The sequence below is a fragment of the Gossypium hirsutum genome, chromosome D10 (genome assembly GCF_007990345.1).
Source record: "Gossypium hirsutum isolate 1008001.06 chromosome D10, Gossypium_hirsutum_v2.1, whole genome shotgun sequence".
Lineage (NCBI taxonomy): Eukaryota > Viridiplantae > Streptophyta > Magnoliopsida > Malvales > Malvaceae > Gossypium > Gossypium hirsutum.
In genome coordinates, this window is record NC_053446.1 from 67,437,383 (window position 1) to 67,463,764 (window position 26,382).

At 34.7% G+C, this 26,382-nt stretch overlaps 4 protein-coding genes and 1 pseudogene across 7 annotated transcripts; 4 read left to right on the forward strand and 1 right to left on the reverse strand.

Annotated features, from left to right (window-relative positions):
• The first annotated feature begins 532 nt into the window (after positions 1–532).
• Positions 533–5,812, forward strand: LOC107931809 (N-(5'-phosphoribosyl)anthranilate isomerase 1, chloroplastic-like; annotated as a pseudogene). The gene is made up of 6 exons (XR_001693300.2): positions 533–787; positions 2,448–2,510; positions 2,611–2,948; positions 3,026–3,189; positions 3,328–3,600; positions 4,688–5,812. The product of XR_001693300.2 is annotated as an N-(5'-phosphoribosyl)anthranilate isomerase 1, chloroplastic-like (transcript).
• On the reverse strand, positions 4,288–7,344 carry LOC107931808 (omega-3 fatty acid desaturase, chloroplastic-like). 2 transcript variants are annotated; one of them, XM_041101889.1, is made up of 8 exons: positions 6,613–7,344; positions 6,402–6,452; positions 5,863–5,929; positions 5,692–5,784; positions 5,427–5,612; positions 4,946–5,026; positions 4,717–4,854; positions 4,288–4,628 (listed from the first exon to the last, which is right to left on the reverse strand). In XM_041101889.1, the coding sequence occupies exons 1-8, from the start codon at positions 7,122–7,124 to the stop codon at positions 4,443–4,445; spliced, it is 1,314 nt and encodes a 437-aa protein (XP_040957823.1). In that variant the 5' UTR covers positions 7,125–7,344; the 3' UTR covers positions 4,288–4,442. The 2 variants fall into 2 exon arrangements, with proteins under 2 accessions (XP_040957823.1, NP_001314267.1); NM_001327338.1 differs by having other exon boundaries at positions 4,443–4,628; positions 6,402–6,491; positions 6,613–7,124.
• Positions 7,345–12,637: 5,293 nt separating this feature from the next.
• Positions 12,638–16,330, forward strand: LOC107931758 (pentatricopeptide repeat-containing protein At2g22410, mitochondrial). The gene is made up of 2 exons (XM_016863688.2): positions 12,638–15,495; positions 15,663–16,330. The coding sequence occupies exons 1-2, from the start codon at positions 13,435–13,437 to the stop codon at positions 15,678–15,680; spliced, it is 2,079 nt and encodes a 692-aa protein (XP_016719177.1). The 5' UTR covers positions 12,638–13,434; the 3' UTR covers positions 15,681–16,330.
• A 401-nt stretch (positions 16,331–16,731) lies between these two features.
• On the forward strand, positions 16,732–17,661 carry LOC107931835 (PRA1 family protein B3). Its single transcript, XM_016863791.2, has one exon. It carries the CDS (start codon positions 16,844–16,846, stop codon positions 17,489–17,491), a length of 648 nt encoding a protein of 215 aa, XP_016719280.2. The 5' UTR covers positions 16,732–16,843; the 3' UTR covers positions 17,492–17,661.
• Positions 17,662–22,759: 5,098 nt separating this feature from the next.
• Positions 22,760–25,638, forward strand: LOC107939410 (probably inactive leucine-rich repeat receptor-like protein kinase IMK2). 2 transcript variants are annotated; one of them, XM_016872742.2, is made up of 3 exons: positions 22,913–24,495; positions 24,559–24,813; positions 24,894–25,638. In XM_016872742.2, the coding sequence occupies exons 1-3, from the start codon at positions 23,064–23,066 to the stop codon at positions 25,478–25,480; spliced, it is 2,274 nt and encodes a 757-aa protein (XP_016728231.2). In that variant the 5' UTR covers positions 22,913–23,063; the 3' UTR covers positions 25,481–25,638. The 2 variants fall into 2 exon arrangements, with proteins under 2 accessions (XP_016728230.2, XP_016728231.2); XM_016872741.2 differs by having other exon boundaries at positions 22,760–24,813.
• Positions 25,639–26,382: the final 744 nt, after the last annotated feature.

The following is a 26,382-nucleotide window of genomic DNA, read 5'->3' on the forward strand; positions in this document are numbered from 1 at the left end:
TCGTTTAATAGTTATATACAAGGGTAAAATAATACTTTTATGTAGCATACCTGACATGACGGAGCAAACAATTACTATAATTGTTCCATCTCTAATATAACATATTGTCTCACACTGCAATTGTGCATGATGAAATTTAAATCTAGATGCTCAAAGATTTAGTCTTAACCAACAATGCCACGACTTCATTGGCATATTAAAACATAATTTTAACGAATTACTTTTCAATTTAAAAAATTTTAAATAATTTTCAAGTCAAGTTAAGTCGAATCAAATCGAACTCTGATTTTTTATTTTTAAAATTTAAGTTCAATTTGAGGTAAAATTCAAATTGCTTTAACTTACTCGATTTAACTTTGTCTCAATTTAAATATTTAACTTCAAACTCGATTATTTATACTTGGAACTAGAAATTACATTTTCTATTAAAACCATTGAGTGTTGGACCTAAACCCCAATATTCAGGCTTTATTGGGTTACTTATGCCCATTTGATGAAAGATTTATGAACCATTTAAATGCTTAGAAACATAGGCTTTATGGGTCTAAAAATGCCCACCAAGCCCGTTTAAAACAACTTTCTCTTTTTCCCATATTGGAAGACAAAATTCCTTGCATAGTGTCACCTTGGCATTTTTACAAACACATAATCGACAGTCTGATTTTTTTTTTTTGCTTCTTTAACTTGTCTTTTTACAGATTTTGTTTCTTTGTTTCAATTTCAAATAAACCAGTTTCAAACAAAGAGTCCCCAACGAAAAAACAGCAAGAGGAAATAATGCTTTCAGGTTTCAGCTTTTTCCCTCCTTACTCACTGTGTTTACTATCTTGTGTGATTAGTGTAGATAACTTGTTTGTTAATATTTCTGGGTTTAATGAATTTTGAGTGGGTTTTTGTTTATTTTGATGTGAAGTTCTTCTTTTGTATGTTTTTGTTTAAGACTTTATAGTGTTGGGGAATTCGTTTGGCTCTCTGTATCTGGGTTTGATGAATTTTGAGTAAAAGTTTCTACTTTGATGCAATGTTGTCAAGGGTGCATGGTGCTCATTAGGTGCTAGAATCCTTATACTGCCTCAGGTGCAAACAACATGTAAATGTGCCTAGTCTATCTACAAAACAAACAATATGTAAATGTGTGTTTAAGTATGTGTGTATGTATGTGTGTGTGTGTGTGGCCCCCATAAGGATCCGCCCTTGCATGCAATTTTCTTTTTATTGATTAATGCATGATTTCCTTATGGTCCATGTCGATAGTTGAATGCTCGAATATTGAGAAGTATGGAGTTTGATACTCTTCATGTATGTCGAATGAAAGAAAGTGAAAAAAGAAATTAAAGGGAACTTCAATAAGGCGAGCTTGATTTATACCTATCACCTTACAAAAAAACATGCCTAGGTGCAGTAGGCAGGCGCCTCATGAAGTGCAGATAGGCGCATGCCTTGACAGCACTGCATGTAAAGTTCTTTAGTATGTTTGATTACAGGCTTTATAGTCTTGGGGAGTTTGTCTGACCCTCCCTATCTAAATGATTAATCTACATTTTGCCGTATGTGGGACCAATTCAAATGTGTTATTATTTCTGCGTTTGATGAGTTTTGAGTAGAACTTTCTACTTTGATGCAATGTTGTCAAGTGCACATGGCGCACACTAGGTGCTAGAACCCATATATTGCCTCAAGCGCAGAAAGAACTCTAGCCTGAGTGAAGGAAAGAGCAATATGTACATGTGTGAGTTTATGCACGTGTGTCTAATCTATCTACAATCAGGCGTGTTTTTTTCTATACCTATCACCTTTAATAAAGCATGCCTAGGTGCACTAGCTGAGTGTGATGCGTCTCCACCATTATGGGTTTATTTTCAAAGGAAATAAAGCGAATGATGAAAATGAAGATGTGGACCAGCTTAGTTTCAGTTTTTTGTTTTGGACTCGAGGCTCATTAGTTCAGTTTGACCCATTCTTTCACAATGAGGAGGGAGTGTACTAGTTGAGCAAGTTGGGGGGGGGGACTGACATGAGAAAGTGGGAACATGCTTTTTTTTAGCTTTCAGTTACAGTAATTCTTGATATATATAAACCAGTAGTTTTCTTTTTCCAGCATGAGCTTTTTATTTGCTTGGTAAGATTTGTATTTGGAGATTTAGTCCTTCTCGACAAGGGAAAAGTGCTTAGGTGCACTAGGCAGGTACCATATAATGCGTACTTAGGCGCATAGCTTGACAGTGCTGCATGTGAAGTTCTTTATTTTTTGTATGTTTTATTATGGACTTTATAGTCTTGGGGAACCCTCCCTACCTAAATGATACAAATGTCTTATTATTTCCGGGTTTGATGAATTTTGAGTAAACTTTTCTACTTTGATGAATTTTGTGATACTTTTGTCCCTTTTATTATGCATTTCTGTTGGAAGGCACTGTTTTTCACTGTTGTATTCATTGTTGACACAGGTTTAACTGCAGGAAGTCAATTCCAGTCAAAAGTTTTGAACTTTCATTCAAGTCAAATCACTGGTAACTTCTGATTTCAAATGATTTTTTAGTAACTTCTGATTTCAAATGATTTTTTAGAATCTTTAATGCCAAATTTCCTCACGAGTGTTCATATTAGCAGGCCGAAATGGAGGAAAATTGAAGAATATAGTCAGATGCAATATTGCACAATCAGACCAAGATTTTTCTTTGATCAAGGGGGATGAAAAGAATCATCCTTTGGTCAAAATGTGTGGTATCACATCAGCTAGAGATGCTGCTTTGGCAGCAGAAGCCGGTGCCAATTTCATTGGGATGATCCTTTGGCCCAAGTCCAAACGCTCCATTTCGCTTTCAGCTGCGAAGGAAATTTCAAAAGTTGCAAGTGAATATAGGGCTGAGCCTGTTGGAGTCTTTGCGGATGATGATTTAGACACAATTTTAAGAGCTTCAGATGCATCAGACCTTGAATTCGTGCAGGTATATATACTTATTCCATCTCGATTCCCTTCCTTGTAGCACAATAAATAACTTAATGTCATTTCCATCATATATAGCTTCATTGAGATCTTTCTCGAGCAGCATTTCCGAAGTTGGTTCAAGAAAACAGAATTATATATGTTCTTCATGCAAATGAAGACGGAGACCTTCAAAACCAGATTTCCGATGAAGACTGTTCTTTAGTAGACTGGGTTCTTGTGGATAGTGCTAAAGGTGGCAAGTCAGTAGCCTTTTCTTCACTTAACTTAATCAGTGAGTTCCATTGTTTGAGAAAAGGAAATTTTCGATGCATGTGCCTTTTTCGTCATTCAAATTTAATTTTAAACACTAAATTTATATTCTGATGAATGTTTTGCAGTGGCAAAGGATTTAATTGGGCTCAGTTCAAGTTGCCTTCAATCACAAGCAAACATGGCTGGCTTTTGGCAGGGGGAATCAACCCTAATAAAGGTTGTGAGGCCATTAATACTCTCAAACCGCATGGAGTTGATGTAAGCAGCGGTATTTGCGCCCCGGATGGTATTCAGAAAGATCGATCACGGATTTATTCTTTCATGAATGGGGTCCGTTCTGCACCATATTGATCTATATGGGAATCAGAGATTATCCATCCATTGATTTGTTACATCAGGTACATTTGTTTTGTAATTTATGCACCTTGAACCACAAGTATCAAAAATATTAGTCTTTTGGTAAAGGAACTGTGGAGGCTTGTCCTAAGAATCAGATTGAATTTTGCCCTTTCTACTTAAAAAATAGGGCAAAAGTTCTTATACGTTAAATCAAAGAGCAAACTAATCTTTTCTATTATTAAAGCAGTTACACTCATTCTGACATACAATGATTAATTTTTAATGGTAGAAATAGTTGAAATTTTTAACAAAAGAATCAGCTTGTTTTTTGATCTGGTGTACAATGGCTACTTCGCTGATAAAATGCAATTCAACTTCTAGTATAATAACCTTTATGGTACTTTTACCTAGTCATTTTCATTTTTTACCCTTGATTTGTAATAGTTTTCAGACAGCTTGTGACACATAACCTGCAAAGATAAATGAATGGAAAATGTTTAAAATGTTTAAACCTTTCCTTAATGGTCATTTTCCACCTTAGGACATGCTCATTATCTTTGTTTGGTATTGTCATTTTCCAAATTAGGACATGCACATTATCTTTGCTTGGTTTAAAAACTATGAAAGCTACATGTCTTGTCACCATATATGACCACTTATCAAACACACATTCACTTTTTGTGGCTATAATGATCTGTTTTATCCACAGAATCTATAATGCTAATTGTGCACCACACACACGGAGATTCCCCAACTGAAATTGCAGATTTTTGGTATTATCATCACATCATACAAATCAATTGGGAGAGAAAGAATAGAGTCGAGTGTCGACCACTCGATGTGAAGTATTACATATCCGAATAGAGGTTTTAGCCAGAGAATAAAAAGAAACTTCAGTGCTTCAATCTGATTTGTTAGTTCCATATAGTTGAGGATCTGTTTGATAGTACACGACATCACCAATGTCACTCACATAATGATCCTTTCTCATGCTTTTTATGAGTATCCCGAGTAAATAAAATGGTAAAAGCCCAGATTTCTTTGGCTCCCTGTAGTATTTCCCGAGCACTGGCTTTGCTGCTTCGGTCTGTAATTCATATAACATTTTCTTTAGTATGTGGAAAACCTAAAACATAACTGATGCAGGAAAATAAGATGATGATGATGATACTCACAGCTTCAATCAAGTGATAATGTGGGATTTGAGGGAAGAGATGATGTATAACATGAGTTCCGATATCGTGGTGGATGTTGTTAATCCATCCATAATCCCGATCAAGCGTCGTCAGCCCTCCTCTCAGGTAACTCCACTCCTGGTTAGTAAAACACAGAGAAGTTTCAATTGTTATACCATACATAACATGGATGGTTTCTTGGTGAAGAAGCATAAACATTATCCCGAACCTTTCCTCGATACCATGGAAGCTTCTCGTCATGACCATGGTGATGTAGGTATGTCACCAAATCCAACCACATCACAAATATCTGCAATTTTATATGTGAATCCATTATATCAGACCAGAAATATGATTTTTTTTTGTAAAAGTACCATTAAGGCCCCTCTACTGAGAGTTAGATTGCATTTTACTCCATTCACTCAAAAAATGGGCAAATTGGTCCTTGTATGTTAGATTAAAGAGCAAACTTGGCCTTTCTGGTAAAAATTTCATTCATTTTTATTGTTAAAAACTGCTGGACTGGCTGAATAACCAAACATAAGGGTCAACTTTTAACACTAAAATGGATAAAAATTTTAACAGAAGGACCAGTTTGCTTATTTTAAATAGAAGGGGTAAAATGCAATTCGATTTCTAATCTAAAGGCCTTCGTAGTACTTTTACCGAAATTGTTTTGAAGAAATATATGTAGGAACTGAAGCATGTACCGCATAAGGGATGCCGTAGAGTTTAAGCAATGGCATTGGTCCCATTGCAAAAGACAAATATGCAAGCAAGCCAACCATTGCCGTCCAACAAGCAGTTGAGGTGATTATATCTTTCCTTTCATTTGGGACAAATAAATCACTGTCTGGATGGAAATGTGAACCCTTTTTTCCGGGACTTCGACTCCACTGTTTATCGGAAACAACATGAGTCAATATAAACACGAATCACTCGATTCGTAAACCGAATCCAACATCTATGGCTTACCAGATAGATAGGATAAGCAAGCATAGGGAAAGGCAAGGTGAACCTCAATAATCTTGTTGCATTGTCCAAACTCTTGTAAATTTTCTCAGACAACTGCAATAAAAGGTAAAGAAATTACTCACTTGTAATGAAAATTTACATGTAAGAAAGGGTTGTGGTGGCCAACATTACCGGATGCCATGACTCGTCATTTTCGACGTGCCCGTGATTCTGGTGATGAGTTCTATGGCTAATTCTCCTGCATATACGATCAAAATTGTTGAAAGAAGTTGGTAATTGGATATAAAAGTAAATGTTAAATTCTGCAATTAGTCCCTGTACTTTGTAAAAGTTGTGGATTTAGTCCTTATACTTTAATTTGACCAATTTTAATCCTTATTGGTTAAATTCAATTACTAGTCTTGTACTGTGTACAGTTGTAGATTTAGTCCGTATTCTCTAATTGGATTATTCTAAGTCCTACAGATTTTGAATTTTGAAATTTCAAGCTTGAAGTAAATAATAGTCGTTAATCTATTAACCAGATTTTTAGTAAGTAATATGTTGAAATAACATGCTGAAAAAGCATTACACGTATAACTACATTGAATTTTGAAAATAGCAGTGCGGACTGAAATTACAAGGATTAAAAATGACCAAATTAACAATTTCTGTAAAGTAGAGGGACTAATAGCAGAATTTGACCAAAAGAAAAAGTTCAGAGAACTGACCATCCATGGTATGGAACAAGGATTGAAGAATGAAGAAGATGACCTGCAACACTATTCAAAGCTGGATTATTGGAAAAACTACCATGTCCACTGCAAAAAAAAAAAAAAAAGAAGAAGAACAAGACCAATGTCAATGTCCAAATTCAATGTTTTTATGGTCCAAAAGTGACAAACAGAAGGAGACAAGCAAAACAGGATAATTATTATTTACCAGTCATGACCAAGAACAAAAAGTGCCCAAAACATGGTTCCTTGAGCAATCCAATAAAGTGGCCAAACAAACCAGTTATTGAAATAAGCAGCAACAGCAGCCAATCCAAACACAACAACAACATCTCTCACAACATAACTCATAGATCTCCATGGATCTTTAACCCAACAATGTTTTGGTATTGCAGCTTTAATATCAGACAACTTAAAAGGAGGTGCTGCACCAGGGTCAAACTCACCATTATTAACCCCATCAGTGGTGCTCTCTTCTTTACCTTTATCTTCTTCACTAGTTATTGTCACTTTCAATGGAGCACTCACACTCAACAGCCCCAATCCCCCCAAGTTTCTACCTTTAGACCATAAAGTTGGGACCTTGAATGCAGAACATGGTAAAGGTTTGAACTTGAAAGCATTAATGGTGTTTGAAGGTAATGAAGGTCTAGGTTTATGGTGGATTTTGACGGCAGTGAAGGGTCTTAAACTACATTCTGATACAACCCAACTGGCCATTGGAGGCTGATGCTAAGTGTGTTCTGGGACAACGTTCCCAAAGTTTCAGCCTTTAAAAAAAGGTTCCCAAAGTTTCAGCCTTTAAAAAAACCTTGGCCTTAGATAAGAGGAGAGAGACAGAAGGAAGAAGTTGTAGCTAATAAAGAAGATAATATTATGGGGTGCTAAAGGGCTTTGCTTTGCTACCTTACTGTTTGCAGCAACTTGTGTGGCTTGTTGGTTGTCTTTTGTACCTTTCTACTACTACTTGTATATGTATATGTATGTAATTTACTCATGTGAATTGATTTAATCATAATTTTTTTTAAAAAGTTGTTTTGGTTATTTTATTATTATTATTTATTTATCAAGTAAGGGTAAGATTTTAGATAAAAATATTATGGAGGTCCTTATATTAAGAGTCAAATTGTATTTTCTTTCCTCTATTAAAAAAATAGGCAAATTAATTATTGTATACGTAGTATGCCATGTGCAACTGTTTGGTTATTCAGTCAATCACACCAGTTTTTAATAATAAAAATAAATAATTTTTTTAATAGAAAATATTATTTTACTCTTTGATCTAATACAGAGGGATTAATTTGTCTATTTTTTTGAGTAAAGGAAACAAAATACAATCTGACTTTTTATATAAGGGTCTCCATAGTATTTTTACTTAAGATTTTATTATGCAAAAATAAGGTAAAGTTTTCGGTGTGAATTGAAAATCAATTGGTATATTAGCCTGAAAAAAAAAAAAGAAATTAACCTTTGAGCGAATCGTTTGAAACCGGTAAACAATAAAAAATTGAAACAAAGATACTAACAAGTGGTTCATAATTTTTTAATATACATTTTATTTTTTTAATATTTATAAATTTCGAATTAATTAATTAATTAATTTTAAATGGAAGATGTGATCAAATCCTTAAATATATGGAAACTAATGATTTCGCATATTATTATGGAAAGATCAGATTTCTATACTTTAAAGCTTGATTTTGTATTGATATTGTATTGTTGTTGGAAAAAAAATATTGGGTTTTACCGATTGAGTGTTAGTTTAATTGATATAAATATTGTTGTCAATACAAGTGCATTATTTTCCTATTTATGGGTTGGAGAGAGGTTATGGGTAGTTCTAGGTATTGTGTAAAAAAAACAGATATGATCAAAACTTATAACGAAATTGTTAAAAAAAAATGGGTTTTAAAATATGTAAAAAGATATTTAATATAATGAAAATTAAAATTGTGGGATAATAACATCAGTCAATTTTTGTTAAATTATGATTTTGATCCCTTTATTTTATTCAAAATTTGAGTTTTTATCCATGTATTTTAATTTGACGTAATTTAATTATTTTATTTTTATAATGCAAACTATGCTTAATTATTTTAACTATTTAATCACAATATAAAAGTAAAGAATCAATTTAATTATACCAAATTAACCAGTCAATTTCCAAATTTTTTAAAAAAAATTATGACTTCGGTCCTTTCCAGCATACCCAAATTTAAGATTGAGTCCAAACACTTTAGTTCGACATACAATGATCATTCTATTTTTATAATATCATTAATCCAAATAATTAACTATCTAGATTAAAATATCAATGTGATTTTTTTTCTTAAAATAAAAAGAGAAAATTATGTGAATATAATGGGTTTAAATGGATATATTTAAGATTATTTAAATAAAATAATAATATATTAAAGGATTTGACATAAAAAGGGTGATGGGATTGTAGTTTAGGATGAGTTGAATATTAGGGGACATGTCACATCCAACATTTGTGGATCATAATAAAAGTGGGTGACGTGGTCAATTCAGCTTCTTTTGTAATAATTTTATTTATTATTAAATTTTAGACCAATGAAAAAAAGGCGAAGACAAAAGTAGCTTTCTCTTTGGTTGTTGAACTTGGAAAAGAGTCAACAAATTTCATTAATCATATGATTCACACATTTTCTTTTTCCTTCAAAACATTTTTGGTATTTAAAATGTTTAAATTATTTTTTATCAATTTTTTATCAACTTGATTATGGGATGAGGTACTCGCTAGAGCTGCTCATGGGCCGGGCCGGGCCGGGCCTAGAAAAAAATTTCGGTCCGGGTCCTAGGCCTGGGCCCAGCCCGGCCCGAAATATGGGCCTAGAATTTTGCCCAGGCCCGGCTCGGGAAAAAGTTCATAAGCTCGGGCCCGGCCCGTTTTTTAAATAAATACCAAAAATTTATTTTAAAAATTAAAAAAAATTATTTTAAAAATATTTTAAAATTAAAAAAATTAAAAATGTATTTTAAAATTAAAAAATTAAAAAAAAAAGTATTTTAAAAGTATTTTAAAAATAAAAAATAAAAATATTTATTATATTCGGGCCGGGCCCGGGCCAAAAAAGTGGTGCCCGAGGCCCAGCCCGTTTTTTAATCGGGCCTCATTTTTTTGCCCAAGCCCATATTTCGGGCCTATATTTTTACCCAAACCCTCCCATATTTCGGGCTGGCCGTCGGGCCAGGCCGGGCCGCCCGACCCATGAGCACCTCTAGTACTCGCTTAGACTCAAAGAGCTTGCATAAAAAAAAAAAAGCTTGTTTTCTAAATGGTTCAGGTCTCTGGTAGAATTTTATCATATGCCTGTATTTTTTTTTGTGTTTCTAATTTGTTAGGAACGTTTATTTTAATATTTTTAGTGTATTTGATGCATTATATTTTTAAATTTATTTTTATATAAAAATAATTTTAAAAAATATATTACGGTCGGGCCGAGTCAAACTTCATTCAACATTTTTAATTTGAACTGAGCTTGGGTAAAATTTTAAACCCATTTTTCAGGTTAGGATCGAGAGCCGGACAGATAAAGTAATTCGGATGAATGCTTAGTATTAGGGTTTTGGAGAGAAGAGGAGAAAATACTTTTGAAAAGTATTGTTAAAAAAATGCTTATGAAAAGTGATTTTAAAAAACTTGATTTAAAATTTAAGTGTTTAATATTACTGTCAAAAAGTATTTTTGAGAAATAAAATGTCTATTTTAGACATGATGTTGTGAAGTATAAAATATGCATTTAAATAATATTCAAATTCGTTAATATTATGATATTTTATTAAAAATACAAAAAAATATTGTAACTCATTATTAATATTTTAATATATGAAATATAAATTTGTATATTTGAAATAAATGTCAATAAAAAATTAATTATATGCTTAATATAAATATTACATAAAATATATTAGAGTATAAATAAGGGTTAAAGATGTCTTTTTTTTTTTTTTTACTTCAAAAGTGTTTCTAGAAAAGAAAAACTAGAAAAAACTGCTTTTGCATTTGGGTTTAAAAGCACTTTTAAAAACTACTTTTGAGTTTAAAAGTAATTTGTTTAGCTTTGCTTATGACTACAAGAGTACTTTTGAAAAGCAATGAGAAACAAAGCCTAAGTGATATATTGGGATATTTATAGGTGGGGTGAGGGCACAATGGAAGGCCCAACGGGTCCACAATAGGTGAGGGCTCGACCGGGTCCAAATTGTGGTAGATATATAACAATAGACCCTTTAGTTGAAAGGTAGGTTATAAAGTGATCGTGCCTCGAGATGATCCGCAAGTTACCCCTGTGAATGGTAGTTGTTGCAAGTAATGGGTGGAGGGTACAATTTATTGGCTGAATATCCCAGAAATATACGATGCCTTGCTAGGCTATTAAAATTAATTTGTACCCTTAATAATGCGTTGGCGAATGGTGTTTTTGTTTGTGGGTGGTTCATATAAATATTGCTTTGTGATTTAGCGGGTGATATGCCCATTGGCTCGACAATTCAAACATGTATAACATATACCTGAATGGTGCAATTGTCAATTAGAGGATCTGAATTTATATAATGGAGACTTGTTGTATGTATATTGTAGATGTGATAATTGGACATGTAAAATAGAAGTAGTTCAAGCTATCTGTTGGCAATATAAAATGTAAGGGGTACGACCCGTTTGTTGGTAATACAAAATGTAAGAAATGTATATTATTCATTTGCGTAAGAAATGCGTACTATCCATTGATGATGTATAACTTAAGCAGTGCAAAACTGTTCATTGATGATATAAAATGCAAGAAGTATAGATCGTCTGTTGACAATACAAAATGGAAGAAGTGTAAATCATTCATTGGTTATATAAAATGTAAGAAGTGTAGATCATCCGTTGACGATATAAAATGAAAAAAAGTGTAAACCATTAATTGGTGATGTGAAATGTAAGCAATGCATATTGTCTATTAGAATATGAACGTAATAAATGTGGACACTATATGTTTGAAATGCATACTCGATAATATAGAATGTAAGAAATGCATATTATCCATTACATAAGGCATGCATAATGTCTATTAAAATGTAAGTAGGGGATTATTCATTGTTATAAATAATAGTAGCGAATGTAGATTTTGACCATAGTTATTGACAAGTAATATTGAGTAAGTGTTTACAAAAGGATGACGAGCATGGTGACCCGACCAGGTTGTTGAGGAGTATAGCAACCTGACAGGTTGTTGATGGGGTGTGACGACCTGACTAGTAAACACAGGTATGATGGGTGTTGCGACTTGACCAGGTTGTTGACAAGTAAGGTGATTTGACAAGGTTGTTAATGAGTATGGTGACTGAAGCGGTAAACACAATGATGGTGATATACAACTCGGTAAGTAATAAAGTGACCTTACTCCCATACGCATAGGAGGAGACTTACAAAAAGTAATACAATGACTCTACTCTCTGACGCATGGGAGGAGACTTATGGAAAGTAATAAAGTGACATTGCTCCTAGACAGGTAGGGGAGGCTTATTGAAAGTAAAAAGATGGCCCTGCTCCTAAATGCATGAAGGGAGACTTATGAAAAACATGGTTGTGCTGCTTCCACTCAAAGCGGAAGGCTTATGGTAAATCCTGCTCTCAGACACATATGAGAGACTTAAGAGAAAATCATAAGTCGATCGCACTACTGTTGGCTCTCGTATCCCGAAATTACGTGGATAGTAAAGTCCTCCCTCATCGAATTACAACCATTGGCCAAGTCTAATCGACTTGGGTTTAAGTGATGAAAATGGAGTTACAAATATAACATGTCGAATTTATAGATATGACATACGTATAAATAGTGGAGGGGACTATCCGCGGAAGTCCCTCGTGGGTTCCCTTTCTAACAAAAAAAACTTTATGAACATACATATATGTCAAGGGATATAACCACTCGCAGGAACCCCTCGTGGGCTCCCTTTGTCTCACAATATTCATTATACAAATAGACAAACGTGCAAAGGGGTATAACCACCCACGAGAACCCTTCACGCGCTCTTTTTATCCCACAATATCCATTATACGAATATACAAACATGCAAAGAGGATATAACCATCCGCAAGAACCCTTCGCGGGCTCCTTTTCTCTAACAATGTACAATATACAGATCTACAAACATGCAAAGAGGAAAAACCATCCTTTTTGAGATTCATATAGGCATTCATATATAAGCATGTATAAACAACTATACCGGGTGTTAATGGTCCGTGGGATGTACTCGCTCGTGAGTGTGAGAACAAAAATATCTGCTATTTGTTTTTCTTATGCCTCTGAACGGATTCTACGAGTAACAATGAGCTTCCTAATCAAGTTATCTCATTCTACACTTTTTATTAGATCAATTGAAACATATTTGCAAGGAGCGAAATAAGCAAAGATGAAATCAAATAGCAGCAAATAGTAAAAGACTAAAACTAATAGCAAGTTAGAGGTAACCCATGATAATTTGAATCAGTAGGATTAAAGGAGAAGGGCGTCGATTGAAGGTCGAAAAAACAGCAAACTTGTAGAAATTGCAGCAACCTTGAAGGCAACAATTTTGGATGATTGTAACGTTTGATCGACGAGGTGGAGCTGCTTAGGGTCGCCAAAATGCATCGAGCTATCTGTGTCGAAATGTCCGCGCATGCCATCCAACCCGCTTTACTAATATGCAAACAAGTAAAATTAAAAAAAAAAAAAAACTCAAAACTACAAGATTTAAAAGTGCAATTTATCTTAGAAAGGTTCAGGGACCAGGGTTGAAATTTCCCCTCTTTTTTTCTTTTTCACGTCAGCACCGGTCAACTCTTTCCGCCTGCTCTTTCATTCCCTCTGATATGTTTTCGCGGAGAACTCCTTGAAACCCCGTCGGGATCCTCATCCGCCGGTCACCCCCTCTGGCCAAAGCCACCACACATCGAAAGCTATCCTCGTCCCCTTTCCATTGGTCTAAAAATAAACAAACGGTGAACCTCTGAACAGCTATAGGAAAAAAAAATCTAATGACCCTTCTCTATGTTATATCATCAAATCTCAGTTCTCTACGTTTAATTTCTAAACCTCTCTTAAACCCTTATCTTCTTTCTTCCTCTTCTTACTCACTTTACACTCGTTCGCTTCCTCCTCTCAAAGTAAAAAGGTCCCCCACCAACTGTAAGAAGGCACAAGCATTGTTTCTCCGTAACCCACTCCTCTCAATACTAGAGGAATGCAAATGCTTGCCCCAGCTGAAGGAAATCCAAGCCCAAATGACCATCAAAGGCTTAATGTCAGATTGGTTCTTTTACAGCCGCCTTATAGCCTTTTGCGCCTTGTCAGAACACAAAAATCTTGATCATTCCTTTAAAATTTTGTACAATTTGCAAAACCCAAATGCTTTTTCATGGAACGTTACAATTAGAGGCTGTGCAGAGAGTGAGAACCCCATAGAAGCCATTTTTGTTTATAAGCGAATGCTTAGAAATAATGGGTGTATCAGGCCGGATAATTATACTTACCCTTCTTTGCTGAAAGTATGCGCCTTTTTAATGTTGAAATATTTGGGTTTTGAAATCCTTGGTCATGTTTTGAAATTGGGTTTTGATGCAGATATGTACGTTCACAATGGGGTGATTCACTTTTTGGTTTCATCCGGAGAATTAGAGTTGGCAGGTAAGGTGTTTGATGAAAGTTGTGCGAGAGATTTGGTTTCTTGGAATTCTTTGATTAATGGCTATGTTAGGAGTGGGGGAGCGAAGGAAGCTATAGGACTTTATAGGAAAATGCAAGAAGAGGGAGTTGAGCCGGATGAGGTGACAATGATTGGGATAGTTTCTTCTTGTGCACAGTTGGAAGACTTGAAACTCGGGAGAGATTTTCATAAGTATATTGAAGATCATGGATTGAATTTAACAATTCCATTGTCTAATGCACTCATGGACATGTACATTAAGTGTGGGAATCTTGAGAGCGCACAAAGGATATTTGATGACATGGAGAAGAAAACAATTGTTTCTTGTACTACAATGATAGTTGGATATACTAGATTGGGGCTCTTGGATGCTGCTCGGAAGCTTTTTGATGAGATGCCTGAGAAGGATGTTGTACCATGGAATGCAATAATCGGGGGTTATGTTCAAGCCAAATGTAGTAAGGAAGCTTTGACTTTGTTTCATGAAATGCAGGATGCTGGTATAGATCCTGATGAGGTCACCATGGTTTCTTGTTTATCTGCATGCTCTCAACTTGGAGCCCTTGATGTTGGAATTTGGATTCATCATTATATTGAAAAGCACAAACTTCATTTAAATGTTGTGTTGGGGACTGCTCTAATTGACATGTATGCTAAGTGTGGGAACATCACAAAGGCTCTTCAGGTTTTCCATGAAATGCCATCTAGAAATTCTTTGACTTGGACATCAATAATCGGAGCTTTGGCTCTTCATGGAAATGCACATGATGCCCTATCTTATTTCTCGGAGATGGTTGAAGTTGGGTTGAGGCCAGATGAGGTGACCTTTCTTGGGGTTTTATCAGCTTGTTCTCATGGTGGGTTGGTGGAGGAAGGTCGTAAATATTTCACCCAGATGACGTCCAAGTTCAGTCTGTCCCCTCAGCTTAAGCACTATTCGTGTATGGTGGACCTTCTTGGTAGGGCTGGGCTTTTAGATGAAGCTGAAGAGCTTGTCAAGAGCATGGCAGTTGAGCCTGATGCAGTCGTGTGGGGAGCATTGTTCTTTGCCTGTCGAATGCATGGAAATTTTGTGATGGGAGAAAGAGCTGCTTTAAAACTTCTAGAACTGGACCCTCATGATAGTGGGATTTATGTACTGCTTGCCAATATGTATGGGGATGCAAATATGTGGGAGGAAGCAGGAAAAGTTAGGAAGATGATGAGAGAGAGAGGAGTAGAGAAGACCCCTGGTTGTAGCTCAATTGAGGTCAACGGCACTGTTTATGAGTTCATTGTTAGAGATAAGTCTCACCCTGAATCTGAAAAGATATACGGTAGCTTAATTCAGCTAACACGACAATCGGGTTTTGCTGAATTTACATACGGTCTCTCTGAGCTTGAAACCCATGGGGTATGATGGTCAGAGCAGCTTTTTCTTGTCTTCAACGGTTCCATTTATTCAATCTTTCCAATAATTTGTTCAAATTGGGATGAAGCATAATCTATCTAAATTGCAGGGGATGAAACCTGATCAGATAATCTTTCTAAATTGAAGTTTTGGTGTATAAACTCTTGCAGGCTTCGAACCTTACCTAGATAGGCCTTCAGGATATTTCCTGTGGTGCCCATAGAAGTTTGGTATCTGTTGGGTGCTGCAACTTTTTTTCCAGCATTGGTCTTGAACTGTGCAAAAGACATTAATATAGTCTGCAATCTGCATGCTGTAATGGGGGAAGAGGCAATCGGTCGACTAAAGACATTAATAGAGTCTGCAATCTGCATGCTGTAATGGGGAAGAGGCAATCGGTCGACTACTGAAGCAGTTGCTGTAGCATTATTGTTGTTGGCAATTTCCATTAAAATTTGTCAACAGATTTATCACATCATATGAGAGCAGCAGGGGCGGAGCCCGAAAAAAATTCGGGAGGGGAATAAAGTTGTACTTTTTTTTTTTGACAGAAAAAGTACTTCACTAACTACATAATCTAAATCATCCCCCCAACGGGGAGGCTTCAAACAAGCGTAATCGTTTGTTCTATGATGAGCTAATTTGACCAGGCTATTAGCATTCTGCTTATCCTATGTAGAGATGTGTTGAATCTGCCAGTGTTCAATCATCTGTGATAGCAGTTGATAAATTCTCTTGATCAGAGTAGACTTAGAACCATTTGGAGGCCTCTCTTGAATAACTTTAGCTGTCTCAAGATTATCAGTTTAAATTAAGATGTTATCGTAGCCTCGATTAATTAAAAGAACCAAATTATTGAAAATGTCTCACAACTCAGCATCGAAAACAGAGCAATTCCCCAAATATCTTTATATTTTGATAAGAGTTAAAATGCAATATCTTTATATTTTTTTAATGAACTGAATTAAAATTTTATTATTATTGAAAGACTAAAGTGTAATTTTATAATTATTAATTTAAAGAATAAAAAATATAAATTTCCAATTTTTTGGATCCGTTGTTATGTTAAGTTGACAAATTTTGACTAAAAAAATGTTAATGATGTTATAGTTGGACTGAAAATTTTATATTGAAGACTTAATTTTTTACTTTTTTAGTGTAGGGACTAAATCTCAAATATTATCAAAGTACAGGGACTAGTAAAGATTTTAATATAAAATTTAACACCGTCACCGGTCAGTAAAACTCTCATCCCTCGGTTCACTTGTCTAGTTTTCTTTGCAACAGTAAAATCCCAATTGAAAACTTTAAAGAATCCACGCGCCACTATCTCTGATCTCACTCTCCGCCCATGGCGACCATTCCGATGACAAACTCTCAATCCACCGCCGGAAGTGGACCCCAATCACAACCCCCAATAACCAACCCTGCTTTCCGTACATTCCTCTCACGACTGACGTCGTCGATCCGTCAGGGATTCTCCCAGCGTCGGCCATGGTTCGAACTCATCGATCGGACTGCCATGGCCCGTCCCGACAATTTAACGGATGCCTATTCTCGGATCCGTAGAAACTTTTCCTATTTCAAAGTCAATTACATTACTCTACTTGCACTTGTTCTCGCTTTCTCGCTTTTATCTCATCCTTTTTCCCTCCTCGTCCTCCTCGGCCTCCTTGCCGCTTGGCTCTTCTTATACTTGTTCCGACCGTCGGATCAACCTCTCGTAATCTTCGGCCGTACATTCTCCGATCGTGAGACGCTTGGCATCTTGGTGGTGCTGACGGTATTCATCGTGTTCTTAACCAGCATTGGCTCGCTCTTGATCTCCGCCATCTTGTTTGGAGTTGCCATTGTTTGTATACACGGTGCGTTTAGGGTTCCGGAGGACTTGTTTTTAGACGATCAGGATCCTGCAAACTCTGGATTCCTCTCCTTCCTCGGCAACGCAGCCTCTTCCGCTGCCATTGCGGCGGCCCCTGCTGTTGCCTCACGTGTGTGAACAACAGGTTTTTTCAAGCTGCACGAGCGTATGCGTTTCACCTTCGTTTTTGGTAAATCAAAATTTGATTTACTGTTTTCATGGTTGATTAAAATATTCTGTTGTAGCTTTGCTCTTGTTTGTATTTAGACTCGGATATGAACTTGGATTAAGAGATAGATCTTATTGCCTATTGATTTCGATGTTGTATTATTTGCTTCTTGAAATTTTGATGTCATTAGATTTAGTTTTAACTATTTATTTCTTTTTCTGTTTATGATGGAATTTTTATGCTATTGGTTTTCAAGTTAGTGATTAGAATTTAGGAGGTTTTAGAGGGAATCATCAGTCCCATAATTTATGAAGATTTAAAGAATATTTAAAGGTTTAGGGAAAGGTTTATGCTAGCTAACTGTTGTAGTTGGAATGGAGAATGATATGAAGGTTTTCTTTATTAATTGTTACGTGTTAGTGAAAGTGAGGGTTTTTGGAAGTTGGAACAATGTAGCTCTAAGCTGATGTCTAAAACAAGTTTTGTTTTCATTCATTTCAAATGCATTGGCTAAGGTTCAAGCTAATTACTGCTTAAAGATTGGATTATGGTATATCGATGTTTAATGTAGTCGGGCATTCAATACCTTAGTTCATTGACATCATTGTAAGAATCATTTCAAATGCATTGGCTAAGGTTCAAGCTAGTTACAGCTTAAAGATTGGATTATGGTATATCAATGTTTAGTGTAGTCTGGGCGTTGGGCATTCAATAGCTTAGTTATTGACATCATAGTAAGAATGATTTCAAATGCATTGGATAACGTTCAAGCTAGTTATATAGCTCGACTTATAGCTGTCCATGCTGCTTAAAGATTGGATTATGGTATATCGATGTTTAGCTTAGTTGGGCACTCAATAGCTTAGTTCATTGACATCATAGTAAGATTCATTTCAAATGCATTGGCTAAGGTTCAAGCTAGTTATATAGATTGACCTGTAGCTGTCCTTACTGCCTATAGAGTGGATCATGGTATATTGATGTTTAGCTTAGTCGGGCGTTCAATACCTTAGATCATTGACATCATGGTAAGAATAATTTCTTGACCTGTAGCTGTCCTTACTGCTTAAAGATTGGATTGAGATCTATCGATGTTTAGCCTACTAAAATGTAGGCATTTAATATCTTAGTTCATTGACATCATGGTAAGAATCATTTTAACTTCAACAATTAGGTGATTCTGTTTGGTCCGCTGCTGTACCTTCTGCTATTTGATAGAGAAGAATTATCCGTAGACATGTACAAGGAAAATATTTACGTGGAATTTGAGTTAAAATATTCGTCTATGTTCGCCAAAAGTTTCTTGAGGTAATTCTTTTGAGGTATGTAAGTCTCTTGTTTAAATATGTGGTATATGTAGTATAGCAGTGTTGATTCAAAATTTATTTTTACATTTTGGTCATTGAGGTTGCTTATGAGATTATGCAGTAGGGATAAGAGCAATAGTTTGCTTACACACTAGCTTAATTATTTTCAATATAATAACTTTCACGTCATGTCCACACTCTAATATGTTCTTGTACATGCACACATTGTTAGAACTTTTAGCTTCTCAGAAGCGTGGCCTATCAAATGTTCCCGTTTTTTTATGTTCATCACCTAATATGAGACTGAAAGCATGCATTAATGATTGATGCAACTTTTAACCTCATCTTAACTATTACATCATTTATTGCCAAGATATTATGTTCATTAACTGCAAAAGGCTTTTTTGTTTTACCTTTTGCCATCTATATGCATAGTGCTCAAGTGATTGTGCATTACAGCATATTTTGCATGCCATTTTTACATATTTATGCGGCCCCTTTACCTCCAATGACCATTATCTGCTCCTGGTCATAAAGTTTAAGCCAAATAAGCATATTTAGTTCTGCCAATATGTTCTTTTGCATCAGCAGTTGGTTCTTTGTATTATGATAGGCTAGGCTTGGGATCTATGTATAGTGAAGCAAAGTTAGAGGTGGTGTCTTCTAAATGCTCTATGTGATCTTATCACTAGTGGGGACAGTTGAATTCATTTCCTTGCTTCATGCTTTGTGTACTTGAATGATCCTATTATCTATAAACATGTGAGTTTTATAGTTTTCGATTTAGGTTTGAAAGAAATAGGATTCATTTTCTTCCGCGTATTACCGAACTCTCTAGTACCTTGAGCATTGTAATGACTGATTCGGACATAGATATTTATGTTTGCTAGACCATTATAGCGTTACTCAATGCTACAAAAATGGAAATAAGAGCAAAGAACCGTTGTTTTCGATTCTAGTACCCTGAAATGGAAGGATGGAAACCACAGATAATTAGCAATATTGAGTGAACTGAGTTGCTTGATGTTCAAGTGTCGCCAATATCTTGGATAAATGATGCCAACAACTTAAAAGAGCAATGGTTAAGGCTCTTGTTTGGCACCCAATAGCCTGGATTTTGAATCCTATTGATGCAATTCTCTTCTTAATTTGTAATGTACGCAAAAGTTTACCTTAGATAAATGATCGTTGAGGTAAAGAAGAGAGTTCCGTGGTTGAACAGGGACTACATCAAATCGAATGTCTACACACTCCTCAACTTTCAAATGGGCACAGCATTGTTTTTTGAATTGGACCGATTGAGGTATTGATTTGGAATAAGAGTTTGGAATGGTTGACTTATGAATTGAAGGTTGAATCGGGTTAAACAATTGATTGAATTGGTGGTTGAATAAATTTTCTTTAATTTTTTAAATATTTGTTTTTTAAAATAATTTATTAATTGATCTGAATAAACCATTCAGATAGAAACCGATGGTTGATTGGTTCAATCGATTTGGTTCCAAAAACCTTGGGAGATTGTTTCCCATTCATTTCATTTTATGCACCATTAATTAGAGGTGAACAAAACTCGATTCGATTTGAAAAAATTGAAAACAAATTTAGATTTCGAGTTAATCAAGTCGAGTTATTCAATTTTTTCGAGTCAACTTGAATAATTAATTCAAGTTTCAATAACTCAAATAATTTGAATAACAATTTAAAGTAAATAATTTTTTAATTTCTGCCAATTTTGAAAATAAACAGATTAGTCTCTCTCAACAAAAATTACAAAAAAAAAAATTCAAAATAATTTTCAAAAATTCAAAATATTTATAAAAATTTTAAAATTTATATTTTTTAAATTTTTTTTAAAGAATATATAAAGAAAGTTAAAAATTTTAAAATTTTCTAAATTAATAATTTTGGGACCTAAATAAGTTAATTAACTATTCAAGTTTATCATACTAAATAGTATTTTTTTTATTTTGCTGTGAAAGTGTTTTCAAATATATTTGTTCTAAGATGGAATTAATTTTGCTGTAATAATATTTTAATTTGATATGTTTTAATTTTTTAATTTAATTCGAATAATTTTACTCAATTCTACTCTACTTGAATTTTATTTCACTTGACTCAATTCGAAAAAATTTCAAATCAAGTTAGGATGATAAAATAAGGCTCGTTAACTCAATTAAATTCGAATTTTTTTCACTCGATTCAATTCGATCAAACACTCATCTCTACCATTGATGAATGCCTTGAAAGTTAACAAGCATTTAAATTAGAATAAGTAGAGATGTTGTATATTTAATCAATGTTACTGAAATCAAATCATATTAATCGGAATATATTGATCCAAATAAAGAGATTAAATTGATGTTTAAGTGAATTGTTCAAAATCGATGAAAAATGAAAAATGAAAAATTAAAAAGAAATAATTGATTGTATCAATTGGACCGACTTACAAATATTTGTGCAACTAGTAAAATGGAGTATGGACCACTTATTCAAAAGAATGTGGATGAAAGATTTTGCATGTGAAGCATCTGTAAGTAGAGATAATGAATCCCTTTGTCCGTTTATCATTGATAAAAGAAGGAACCCTTTTCTTCTTAATAAACCCCCCCATTTTGTCTAATTTCCAGATTTCACAAAAATCACATCTCCATCTTTACCTTTTAGCACCAAACCCCAAAACACCAGGTCCTGGGGGTACTGTCGTCATTCTCTCATAAAATGGCTGACCCATATTTTGTAACTTTGTGCATGTGATATAGTAATGGCTAAATCATTCTCAGAGTTATTAAGCTATTAGTAAGTTTACGTTTTGGTTACTCGACTTCAAAAAGTTATAAAATTGTCATTGAATTGCTCGAAAGTTTTTATTGAAGTCATTAGCCTGTTAAAACCGTTGTTGTATGGTCTTCTCTGTTTATATTGCTTGCACCAATCGAAAGCTCTCCTCCATTTTCTTTTCTACAGTTCAATTTTTTTTTATGAAACTGTTTTTGAATATCACGAATCTATGAACCAAAATCGAAATAGCTTTCTTCTCTTATCTTAGATCGAATGTATGCTCTTCTACTCGTCAATCGGTACTAATTGTTGAATCATCACTTAGAGCCAGATAGCCAGATTTTTATTTTTTAAAATAAAAACTTAACAACCCGGTGACTTAAATAAATTTTTTAAAAATAATTCAGTAACTTAAATGAAAACTTTCGAATAGTTTAATGGCTATTTTGTAATTTTTTAAAGTTGAAAGACCAAAACATAAATTTACTAATAGTTTGATGACTTTGAATGAAGTTTACCCAATCTTTAAACCCTTTTAGCGCCAAACCCCAAAAAACCAGGTCTGGGTAATCTGGTCATTCATTTGTAAAAATGCTGACCAATATTTTGTAGCTTTGTGCATGTAATATAGTAATGGGTAAACTTTACTTAAATCACTCAACTATTCGAAAGTTTTTATTTACATTATTGGACTATTAAAATCGTTGTTTGCACCAATTGGAAGTTCTTATTCCCCTTCTATTCTACAATTAATGAAACAACTACGAACATCAAGAATCTGAGAGCCAAAATCAAAACAGCTTCTTCTCCGATCTTCGACTTTAATCGTCAGATCGATTTGGATTTAAGAGATGTTCTTTTACTCATCGATGGGTACTAATCCATCGTATCAGTCATTAAATCATCCATTGGAGCTCGCTAGCTAAACTTAAAGAAAAGCACACAACAACACAGTAACTTAAATAAAAACTTTTGAATAGTTCAATAACTATTTTATAATTTTTTAAAATTAAGTGACCAAAAAGTAAATTTACTAATAGTTTAATAACCTTGAATGTAATTTACCCCAGTATAATATATATTATAATAATCCACACCACGTATATAGTAGGACCCATTTGAAAGAAAAGCTAGCCGTTGAAGAGGAGAGAAGGACCCATTTGATAGAAAAGGTAGCCGTTAAAGGGGAGCGGCCACAACCAAAGAACAATGACAGAGAACACCCCCCACCCCATCTTGGATCCATGAAGATAATCAATTTAGTCAAAGCTCAGCTAAAAAAAACATTGGAAAATGGTGAAAAATTATACAAAACTAGCCGTTAATCCACCTGACTTAATTTGTCTCCTATTTATTTATTTTATATTATTTTCTTTTCCTTTATGTTCACTTTCATCCTACAAAAAACCCTCACTCCTTCCTCAATTGTTAACCATTTCCTTTCCTTCCTTCTTTAATGGCTATTCATAAACAAAATTTTGGGTTTTTCATTTCACATATAACCCATTTTTTCTTATTTCTTCACTTATTCATTTACTTCTTCATTTCACCAGTTTCAAGTCAAGCATGGGATGGTATCATTGTAACATCATCCAATTTCCAAGCACTTCAAGCGGTCAAACAAGAATTGATTGATCCAAAAGGGTTCTTAAGAAGCTGGAATGACACGGGTTACGGCGCTTGTTCCGGCAGGTGGCTCGGTATCAAATGTGCAAAAGGTCAAGTCATTGTAATCCAGCTTCCATGGAAAGGCTTAAGTGGTAGAATCAGTGATAAAATTGGTCAACTTCAAGCTCTTCGTAAGCTTAGTTTACATGATAATTTTATTACTGGCTCTATTCCTTCTACTTTAGGCATTTTACCTGATCTTAGAGGAGTTCAATTATTCAATAACAAGCTTACAGGTTCTGTCCCTGCTTCATTAGGTTCATGTCCTTCGCTTCAAACACTTGATTTAAGTAACAATTTACTCACAGGGACAATCCCGGAGAGTCTTGTGAACTCTAGCAAGCTTATTAGGCTTAATCTTAGCTTCAATTCGATTTCGGGTTCCATTCCTGTTAGTTTCACTCGTTCTAATTCTCTTACTTTTCTTGCATTACAACATAATAACCTGTCTGGTTCCGTACCAGATTCTTGGGGTTCAACTGGTGAGAATAAACTACAGTACTTCACACTTGACCATAATCACCTGTCTGGTACTATACCTGTTTCTTTAAGTAAGTTAAGTGAGCTTCAAGAGGTTTCTTTTAGCCATAATTTGATTACTGGGTCTATACCAAATGATATAGGTAAGGTTACCATGGTTAGGAAACTTGATTTTTCTTACAATGCCATTAATGGTAGCTTGCCTGTTAGTCTGTTCTCCAATATGTCTTCTCTTGTTATGTTGAACCTGAAAAGAAACAAGTTAAGTGGTACAATTCCAGACAGTGTAGGGAACATTTCTAGTTTGGTTCAACTTGATTTGTCTGAGAATGAACTCAGTGGACAAATCCCATTTTCACTCACAAACCTGTCTGGTCTTAGTTCTTTAAATGTTTCATATAACAACTTGTCTGGTCTTGTTCCGGTTTTACTCTCCCAAAAGTTCAATTCAAGCTCATTTGTTGGTAACATTCAGTTATGCGGATATACTGGTTCAACTCCATGTCTTTCTCCAAATCCACCTTCATCAGGACATAAACATAGGAAACTTAGTACCAAAGACATAATCCTAATAGCTGCTGGTGCTCTTCTTATAGTTCTGTTTATTCTTTGTTGCATTTTGATAACTTGTTTGGTCAGAAAAAAGACAACATCAAAACAAGGTCAAACAACAACAAGAAGTGGTCTTAAGGGAACTTCACCACCTGTTGGTGTTGATGTTGAAAGTGGTGAAAATGGAGGTAAATTAGTCCATTTTGATGGTCCCATGGTGTTTGGTGCTGATGATTTACTATGTGCAACAGCTGAGATTATGGGGAAAAGTACTTACGGAACTGTTTATAAAGCTACATTAGAAGATGGGAGTCAAGTGGCAGTAAAAAGACTTCGAGAAAAGATCATGAAAACTCCGAGAGAATTCGAAAACGAGGTCACCGCACTTGGCAAAATCCGGCATCCGAATCTACTAGCTTTGAGAGCTTATTACTTAGGACCTAAAGGTGAAAAGCTTCTTGTTTTTGATTACATGCCTAAAGGGAGTCTTTCAACTTTCTTGCATGGTAAGTAAACTTCAAAGTTCAAACTAGAACTGTTTTGTTCGGATTTCGGTTTTCACCAGGCTAATACAGTGTTCTTGCAGCTCGAGGGCCTGAAATGCCTATTGCTTGGCCAACAAGGATGAGGATCGTGAAAGGGATTACTCGAGGTCTTCTACACCTTCATACACGAGAGAACATTATACACGGGAACCTTACATCGAGCAATGTGTTACTAGACGACGATACACAAGCTAAAATAACCGATTTCGGCCTCTCGCGTCTAATGACAGCGGCTGCGAATGCAAACATTGTTGCAACAGCTGGTGCATTAGGCTACAGAGCACCCGAGTTTTCGAAGCTCAAGAAAGCAAACACAAAAACTGATGTGTATAGCATTGGAGTTATCATATTGGAACTCTTAACAGGGAAGTCTCCGGGAGAAGGTATGAACGGTATGGATTTGCCGCAATGGGTTGCTTCTATAGTGAAAGAAGAGTGGACTAATGAAGTATTCGATCTTGAGTTAATGAAGGATGCATCTTCCATTAGTGATGAGTTGTTAAACACTTTGAAGCTAGCTTTACATTGTGTCGATCCATCACCGTCGGCAAGGCCGGAAGTTCAACAGGTTCTTCAGCAACTAGAAGAGATTAGAGCAGATACACCAGCTAGTTCTACACCGTCATGATATATGGTTTATATGCTATAGGCAATAGAGTATAAATTCTTTCATTCTTACAATATAATCTTAAAGTTCATAATAAATTTTGTGTAACACCAATTTGATTGATTCAGTATGTTTCAATTCTTTCATTCTTACAATATAATCTTAAAGTTCATAATAAATTTTGTGTAACCCCAATTTGAATTTGTAATTTATGAGTATGTTTCAATTGATCCAAGATGTTGTCTTGAATTGTTGTGATATTGTTCATACCAATAAGTTACAAAATGATCATCCAATTATTTAATTTTGGTAGCCTCTTAAATTGGCATAATAGCAATTTTAACTCTCAATATTATACATTATGTCAATTTAGTCCCTTAACATTTATACATTGTGTAATTTTTTTTGGTTACAATTTTGCTTTTCTTTGCGATCCTTTCACTTAAAAAGCTTAAAAAACAAATGTATCAACTAAATTTCATATTTTGTTGCAAAGAAAAGCAAAACGGTAAACAAAGGGACCAAATTACACAATGTGTAAATGTTGAAGGTTAATTTTTTAAAAGCTGTCATTGTTACCTAGCTGGTGATCAAAAAAGACAAAATTGAATAACTGGGTGACCATTTTGTAACTTTTTATAGTTAAGTGACCAAAAAAGAAAATTATTAATAATTGAGTGACTACTAGTGTAGTTTACCCTTTTGTTTAATAGTTTGTTTCATTACATCCACTGGCAAGAACTTTAACTTATTCTAGCAATCATGGCTGTTTTTTGTTTCAGTTCAGACAAGTCCAAAAGAGTTGGCGTAAATACTTGAATGAAGTTGATGTTGAGCCTAAACACTAATGATTTGGGGCGTAAATGATTCATCATTGGTCGCTAAGTTACTCGAGTTTGATTAAAAAAATTCAAAATTAAATA